This window comes from Psammomys obesus, unplaced genomic scaffold (genome assembly GCF_907164565.1).
Source record: "Psammomys obesus unplaced genomic scaffold, mPsaObe1.curated_primary_1811, whole genome shotgun sequence".
NCBI lineage: Eukaryota > Metazoa > Chordata > Mammalia > Rodentia > Muridae > Psammomys > Psammomys obesus.
This window is the reverse complement of record NW_026585644.1, coordinates 13196728-13205737: the sequence shown is the minus strand read 5'-3', so window position 1 is coordinate 13205737 and position 9010 is coordinate 13196728. Positions and strand designations below refer to the sequence as shown.

Here is a 9010-nt window from a genome sequence, read left to right as displayed (position 1 = left end):
CGCTCCTTGCTCCCACTGCCTTCTTCAGACCCAGAAACCTGCCCGCGTTCAGCAGATCCCTCTTCAGATGAGTCCGGACTCTAGATGACACTCAGTGTTTCGGCAATCAAGCAGCTCCTTTTAAATAGCCCAAGATCTACATTTAGACAAAAACAGATCCCAGTTCCCGGTAAAGGCGGTTCTGCTCATCCTGTCACTTGTGACAGGAACGGAGGGAAGCAGACTGCGGGAGAGGGAGACAGGAGAGGCAGAGGAAGGACAAGAGAGGGAGAGACTAGACGCGGGTGGAGACGTGAGGGAGGGGCGGAGACTGAAGCCTGGGCCAGGGGGGGACCGGGGAGGGGAGGGGAGAGAGAGAGGCGGAGGGGCCTGACGAATATCCGCGCCCCAGAGCGGCGCTCCGCGGTTCTAATTAAAGCGGCGCTCGGAACCCGGGGGACCCGCCTGACGTCGGCGGCCGCGGGGATAAGAAGCGCCCGAGGACAGCGGGACTCGGAGCGGCAGGGTCAGCGCTGTCCCCATAGGAGCCTGTGCGTCCTGTGTCCCTGCGCTGGACAAAGTGGGGCCGGAGCTCACGAAGTAGAGTCGGGACTGGAGGGGCCCGAGGAGCGCGGCAGGCGCGGCACCGGACGGCGTGAGCCCAGGCGCCCGAGGGCAACGCGGGCTCCCCGGCGTGGGCGCAGGTGCCCGGGGGCAGCGCGGGAGCCCCAGCCGGCAGGTGCCCCGGCCGCTCGAGCCCGGGGCCGCCCACCTGCCCTGCGCCCCCGGACCTCGGCAGCCCCCGCGGGAGGCCGGCCTTCACCTGTGGCCTCGCATCTCCGAGAGGTGTCCAAAGACCCCGCGCGCGGTCCCCGCGGCGAAAGAAAGTTGTGCGGCGCGGGCTGCGCGCCGACTCCGCGTGCGGGAAACTTGGGCGCCGGCTGGTGGGGCGGCGGGTCCCAAGACCCGCCACGCAGGCCACCAGGGCCATGCGCGTGTCCCGGCGCCCGCTGCTCCTGGTGCTGCTGTTGCTGCTGAGCACGGTGGGGGACCGGGGACACGCGCAGCCCCGGGGGCCTGCAGACCGGCAAACGCTGCTGAGGTTGCTAGTCGAGCTGGTCCAGGAGCTGAAGAAATTCCACACGGGAGACTCCAAGAGGTTGCAGCTCCTTGGAGAGTCCGACTTTGCCCTGGGCCGCAGAGAGGCCACGGATTATGGGGCAGACCAAGAGGAGCAGAGAGTGGGTGAGTGATCCTCAGTGTAGACCTGAAAGGCTTAGTTAGAGTCGGTGAGAATCCAGCAATGTGGACCATCACATGAGACAGAATTAGGGAGGGTCCTGGCGGCATTTATTTGAAAGGCAGAAAGTAAGTTGTGAGAGTCTGGCAGTGTAGACCTGTGGGGATGGAGGGTCTAAGAGGCAGCGCTAGCAATGTGGGGTCTAAGGAACAGGGTGAGCGCCCAGCAGCGGAGACCACAGGGGCAGAAAGTTAATGAGTGAGCTGAGGCAAATAGGGCGGAGAGTGGATGAGGATCCGGGCAGTGTAGACTATGAACAGAAAGTGAGTATCTCGGCAGAGTAGACCTAAGGGGTAGAGAATAGGACACTGTCTGTGCCAATCTACAAGACAGAGAGTGAATGAGGGTCCAAAGATGTGGACTACCCGTACCTGAGTGGGTGAGGTCCTGGCAATGTAGACCTCATAGAGAGAGAGAGAGCGAGCCTTGGCAATATGGACCTGAGAAACCAAGGATGTGAGTGTGCCCACCAGTGTAGACCTGGAGGAGAAGAGAATGAGTGGGGCCCTGAAAGAGAGTTCTAGCCACAGTGTGGACTGAGGAGCAAGAGTGGGTCTTGACAGTGTGGGTGGAAGGGCTACCTTCCATGTCTGAAAGACACATTATATTAGTATTTTCTTAGAATTGTTTTTCAGAAACACGGCCTTAAGGATACAGTTTTTAAAAGTGTTTGTTTTGCTTTGGTTTTGCTTGTTTCTCAAGAAGAAACTGGCAGAAACACAGAAAGGCTGTGTGTGAGCCTCTAAAATAACAATCCTAATCCACTTCCGAGACGTGTTGGTACCCAGTTCAGAACGCTCTGCTCTTTCCCGGGGAGGGTTCCCAGCCCACCGTTTCCAGGAGAGGAAGAAATCGCCAGAGCTTCCCTGATGGAGCCTTTCCCAGACTGGCCCGTGGGAATTTCTTAGGGAAGCATATAAGCTTTTAATGCTTTCATGACACAATTAGGTCAGATATGATAGGGCCACTTTTGTGTAAACTGGTCAAATAAGGAGTACATGAAGAAAGGCCTGGGGGAGCGGTCTCCACCTCCCTCGTGGAAGACTCAATGTCAGTGTCTCTCTTCGGCTGTTGGGAAAATGAGAATATTTCTGGTAAAATAAGATGTGACATTACACAGTCATAGAGAAATCATTGGCCTCATGTGGGTCAGAGACAGAAAATGATAGCAGAGACTGAAAATAAAGCAAAAACAATATCCAAACCCAGAAAAAAAAAAAAATCAAGGAACCATCACTGGAGACCAGGTACCAAAGACTATGAGATGCTGTGTAAAAGCCTTTCCTTAGGTTCCCTACTTTGCCTTATAAACCAAGGTGATGTACATTCCTATCTGTTCACACCAGCCTATCAGAAAATTGTAAAGAAGTTTGATCCTTAAAAAAAATGCCTACAATGCATAATGTTCAATGACACATTTTTGGGGATTGAAGGTTCAGGTTTATTTCTTGAACTTTAAATACTGTCGAGTTTGATTTCAAAGTTCTTCAGATTAAAGTGTACACAAGTGATTCATCCATTGGAATCTTTCCAAAAAGCCTTTTTTTTTTTTTCTCCATCCTGTAACTTTACAGCCTCTGACTATTATGCCCAGAGAGAATACACTGGCAATATTGAAGGTTTAAGAGTAGTTAGTGCTGCTGGAGAAAAATCATGTCCTGATCTAGGCGTCCACATTGTATTATGTGCAATTACCAAGTGTTCTCCTGATTTATCCAGTGCGTTTGTAGTGTGGATAACGCAGTTCTCAGAAATTTCCCCCGCATTCACTTAACATCACACTTAGTAGGTGCTTTGTTCAAGTAATACGATTTCTCACCCCTCATAGAGATTGTTCCTCGAGATCTAAGGATGAAGGACAAGTTTCTGAAACATCTCACAGGTGTGTGCTCCCTTCACTCCTCTGCCCTCCCTGCTCCTCTTTGCCCTGAGTCTTGGTGACTTTCTTCCTCTGTGTTCCAGGTCCTCTTTACTTCAGTCCGAAGTGCAGCAAGCACTTTCACAGACTTTACCACAACACGAGAGACTGCACCATCCCTGCATGTAAGTGAGCACTCAGTAGACGAATGGCGCTCCAGTCTTCCTTTTCAGTGTGGCAGGTCTGCTCTCAGACAGGTGTGGGGGCCTGACTGTCCCTACCTGACTGGATTGGGGTGGGATGCCCAGACCTTGGAGCAGATGGCTTAAAGTCTGCAGCAGCTAATGCCACTGGGAAGTATTTACCTCATGATGACCCATTGGACCTTATCAGCCCTTGCAATGGGCTGAACCCTTTCATTCACATCCTTATTTGTTTACGAAATCTGGCACAAAGTCCACATTCTATTCAATTGGACGTCACCCAGGTCAGACGTGAGTTGCTCAGGTATCTGCTGGTCAGAGTGTTAGGGTATAAAGAGTCTGGTTGGCCTGAGGTTTTTTCATCAGACCTTTCTGACCATCTCCACTATGCTGAGCAGTGACGTTTGCATCTCACCCATAATGAAACCCTTGTCAGCCAAGAATTTTGCTTTTCCAAATGCTGCTCTCCTGGCTGTTCTTCAGCTCAGAGACACGGGGCTCATACATTGGCCCATTTCTCAGTCTTTCTTTCCTTTAAGTTTCTTTTCACCTTCAACATGCTTCATCTATTTTTCCACCACAGTATATTTCACTTCCCCCAAACGACTCATGCACTCTTCATAAAACCAGTTTTTTAAAAAATGGGGTGATGACTTTCACTTAATTTAAAACTCACAAGAGAAAAGCTTTGCAGACACTCTGGGACCTGGCTGGCTGCTTTCAAAGATGATAGAGGCAAGCAGCCTACTCAGCAGGCTGAAGAGGTTTTTTGACTTGCCACAAATACAGCAGTTACATGAAGTAGGAACTTTTCTGTTTGGGCAGCAGAGCTTCTCTCAGTAATGCTGTCTGTCATTTACAGTCTGCTTCTGTGTGGGACACTGCTAGGTAGGCTCAGAGCCTCACACCTGTGGGTCTCAGCCCTGCAAGGCTGCCTCACTAGCACGTATCAGACAGTCAGGCCTGAAAGTGAGCAGGCATGCTTCCTCTAAAACTTGATTTTCCATTTCAACTTGCTATATGGAATGAAACTATCTTCTGAAAATTACTAACTTGCTTCTTGGGGCCACAGAACCTTTTTATTGTTTAAGTGTGTGTGTGTGTGTGTGTGTGTGTGTGTGTGTGTCTATTATATAATAAATATTCTTATACAATAATACAATTCTAGATTCTAAATTTGGACATGGCCTTCTAGTATTAAAAATCAATTCACTTTAAGAGGCTCCTCCCTTCAGTCTCTTCAGGCTTCTCCCAGGCTGTCATGCTATGCTCCACATTGTTGTATCCTTTTGTAATCATATATACAGACTTCTGGTCACAGCTCAAGCTGAGTCCCCAGAGGTGGAAGGTTGACACATTTTTGAGTTGAGAACATTAGTCGCTTCCACCTCTTCTTCCATAAGGAACAGAGCAGTAGCTCTTCTGGGATGCTTTGGTATGTTCAGAAATTCACTGAAGACCTGGGGTATGGGAATTGACATGGACCACAGACTCCAGCCTTCTTAGGTAACCACAGGAGCTTGGAGAATGAAGAACCAAGTCTCTCTTAGTCTCGATAAACAGAGTATGTTCTGTTTGACATGCACAGTAGTGGCTGAGGAACAGTTTGAGTCTTGGACTAAGGGAGAGGGAACACCTAGGCAGACTGCAGATAGAATTTAGTTCGTTAACTAGCTCACTCCTATACCCACCATCTACTCCACCTTTGTACTGTTCGGGAAAACTACACTCTTGAAGTGTGGACGAAGAGCAATAAAGCAAGAATCTAGGCAACCAATTACAAGCAAAGTTAGGCTCTCTTTCCTCTTTGAACCAAAAGGATATACTCCATAAACACGTAGAAGCTAATTTTTTGGGAGTATGTAAAAATTTATCATTGTAATTCCTTTATCATTATCATTGTCATTCATTTGAGGATGAATACTTGCTCTCTTAAAGATTTTGTTACTACTGAGAATAAACTTTAGTAAACCATAAATTACTAAAGCTTTTCACATAATTGTGCCCTGGGGAAATTCTCTTATAGCTGTGGTAACTGAACCTTTCTTCATATTTTTGATGAAGCAGAAGAATGAAGAGTGCAATCATAGGATGCGGCAGTGGGCATCAGGCTATATGTAACCAAAATTATCTCTTTTTTTTTTTTTTCCAGTCTATCCTTGGAAATTTGATTAACTTTTTCCTTCTTCTTTATTGTTGATGATTGAGTCTAGGGCTTCCCATAAGCACTTTATCACTGAGCAATACCCACCCCCATCTCTTTACTTTTTGCAGACATATTTTTGTTAAGTTGCTCAGGGTGGCCTCAACTTCATTCTGTAGCCCAGGCTAGTACTGAACTTCTTATCCTCCTGCCTCAGCTTCTGACATAGCTCTCAACCCGGTCTAGTGTGCCCTGCTCATTTTGACCTACATACTTTCAAACATCATTGCAAAAGTCTGTATAAGGCTTGGTGAGGACTTAGTCTGCATGCAATCTGAGAGTTCAAAGGCATGCAAAAAGCACAATTCACTAGAAGCAACACTTGTGGCATTTCAGCGACTCTGACAGCCGTGGTTGAGAGGATGCGGCCTGTCTCCTCTGTAACTTTTATCTGATTTCTGCTTTTAATACCATTTTCCCCCTAAAGTAAGCAAGCAACTTAGAGCTCATGATTGCAGGTGAGACTCTATTGAGTCTTAGGGCTTCAGAATACTATAAATAAATAGGTAGATAAATAAATAAAGTGATTATGGTACTTTATATATTTGGGAAAAAAAAAGCCAAAAGCAGTCTGTTTAATTTTAATGTGCAGGCAACTGACAAGGGCCCATGGTTTGTTTCCACTGCAGACTATAAACGATGTGCCAGGTTACTTACTCGGCTGGCTGTCAGTCCCATGTGCATGGAGAGATAAGGTAAGCTCCCAAATAACTGTGGTGGCCACACAGCAGGTGTTGGTAGCTCATGCAGGTCATAAAAAACACATGGTCGTTCGGACTCATGCATTCTTTCACTACAGCAGCCTCGCTCTGAGCAAAAGACAGCCCACTTACCGCAAAACACTGGCCATGAGTAGAAGGCTCCCCCTGCTGGCTATCCACAGTGGGCACTGTCACTGGACGTTCACCTAGCACATGGCTGATTTCAAGTTTATATCAGGACACGTTTCAGTCTATTGCTGTTGACATCCAGGCTCAACTGTCACTGACATTAATGGATGAACACAAAGACCCTTCAAATTTTATTTAATAAACAACACAGAAAATGTGGCAGGCCAGTAACTGTAGCTCCCTACTGCCAAACAATGCACTGCATGTCAGCCCATAAAAACAAATTAAAACACTGAGGGCATAGACATAGCTCAATTGGTACAAGTATTTGCTGTGCAAGCATGAGGCTCTAAGTTCAATTCCCTATTAGTCGTGTAAAATGGCAGACATGGCAACAGACACCCGTCATCCCAGAGCTGAAGTGGTTACACAAGACGATCCCTTCACCTTACTTTCAGTGAGAGACCCTGTCTTGAAGGACTGCGGAGGAGGGCTCTATTATCAGGACAGTCAGCATCCTTCTCCAGCTTCCGTAAGCATACCTGGGCATTCACACCTACATACTCATGTGTACGTACCACACACACACAAAACCCAGGAACACGGACTTGTCAAGTGTGCATTCCTTTCACACTGTAGTAAAGTATAACAAAAATTTAAGTGAGATTATATTCTTTGTTACTAACCACAGACACACAAGTTTTACATATCTGGTAAAGGTTTATTCTTATCATTATACAGAAAGCCTAACATAGCTAACATAAATGTGTCCGAGTGCTCCTCCCTAATGTTTAGTGGCAGAAATGTAAATGCACTATCAGGCTGAAACTGTACACAGGCCTCTTGAGGTTCTCAGCTGCTAACAATGTGTAAGTGGAAGATGGATTTACTTCCCAACACAAATTCCACAGTACTCAGTTATTTCAGACAGACAGACAGACAGAACTTTAATCACTTTGGTATTTTTATGTCGTGTGCAAGGCATTGTCAGGTGGGAATTCATACCACAAATAGGACCTACTTCCTGAATGCAAATGGCTCTTCCCAGAAAACAGGCCTGCTATCCAGAAAACACAAAAAGTGAATGTAGTATTTCTTTTTAGTAATTGTTTAGCTTGTCTCATAAAAAAAAAAAAATCAATGAAAACAGCACTCCTATATACAGACATGCTTGGTACAAAGGCAGCACTGTGCAGGGGTAAACCCTGGACCTGGCTGGGTCAGCAGGGCCAGTACACAGCAGCCTCACAATCTGGATTGACTTCTTTGTCAGGAGCAAGAACCACTAAAAACAAGAGGCTCTCTACTAAGGATAAAGTGAAAGAGCAGTGATGGATGCACAAGCATACTGGCTCTTTCTGAAGGAAGCAGGTGTTTTTATGCCAGTTAAAGCTGAGAACTACATGCTCTCATTTCCCTCCTTTCCATTTTCTCAACTACTGCATTTAGAGCAAACAGAAACGTTTTCTTTTAACTGGACAAACACACACACACATACATACTTATGCAGGTAATGTACTGAGGATAAAAATGTCACTTCCTTTATGTGTCTTGGTGGTGTTGTCAGCATCTTACTAGGAACACTAAGGTGTTCCTAGATCCATTTACTTCTAAGTCAGGAGAGAATGTGCAGCTTATCCCGAGAACTGTCATGCCTTTGGTATCACCTCGCCTCCTGAGGGCTGGCTGCTCCTTCACAGGATTCAGTTTCCCCAAGAGCCAAACTACCACCAGCTCACTGTATTCATGTGCCTACTCTGGTCAATGTACGCACATCTTTGCTTGCCCAATAGAGTACATCACAGAAAAACAGGAAGGAAAAAGACAAGGCATGTTTAACAGATATGCTATGCGGCAGCCATAGTTACACACTGGTGTCTGCTACATTCCCTTGCTCAGTGTGAAAATGACAGGATACTGCAACGCAGGATGGAGGTAGGAAGGTCTGTGTTCGCAAACCTACACCGAAAGCCACCTATTTCAACAGCCATATGGAATAGGTTGTTTGGCCAAAATATTGGTGTGAGACTGTTATTATTTTTTTTAAAGATTAAATAAACTTTTAAGGCAGAAAGGTTTAAACTGATAGCAGACCTGTACCTGGTGGCCACCAGTATAAATGTAGGTAGGTGTCGCTGTACTTTGCAGATTGGTTCAGGGTACTGGTCAGAATATGCATCAAGCCTCACCACAGTGGAGAAACCCCTGAGCACATGCTCTGCTGGACCACAATGGCCACACCAAGCTTCTGCTATTTCAGGTCCCCATTTTCTGTCAAGACCACTGGACTAGATTCCCGTCCCAGCTCTAGACCAAGGGGCAGGTTTTAAAACTCCTATAAGAGAAGCAATGAGCAAATTCATAAGGTGTCCTTGGGGAAGCTCAGCAACTGTCCCCTGACCAGAGAAAGCAAATTCTGAGTCACAGATAGACCTCATCACTGCACCTACAGGTCAGCTAAATGAAAAGCCTGAGCTCTGGGACATTTCAAGTGTGCGCTTAAGTATCTTGTTTAATCTGAATGTAGCCTAGTTACCTTGCTGCTAGACCAAAAAGGAAGTAGATTTTCTAGCAAGGAGTACTAAAAGGGTTTCTTTCTTTCTTTCTTTCTTTCTTTCTTTCTTTCTTTCTTTCTTT

The 9010-nt window shown here is 46.6% G+C and overlaps 1 protein-coding gene across 1 annotated transcript in view; it reads left to right on the top strand.

The window, feature by feature from the left end:
• The first annotated feature begins 968 nt into the window (after positions 1-968).
• Positions 969-9010, top strand: part of Alkal2 (ALK and LTK ligand 2) — an 8540-nt gene continuing 498 nt past the window's right edge. Inside the window, exons 1-4 of the mRNA XM_055624810.1 lie at positions 969-1224; positions 3108-3161; positions 3242-3322; positions 6173-6238. Coding sequence (XP_055480785.1) covers positions 969-1224; positions 3108-3161; positions 3242-3322; positions 6173-6237 — 456 coding nt within the window. The 3' untranslated portion in view covers position 6238. The remainder of the gene's footprint in view (positions 1225-3107; positions 3162-3241; positions 3323-6172; positions 6239-9010) is intronic.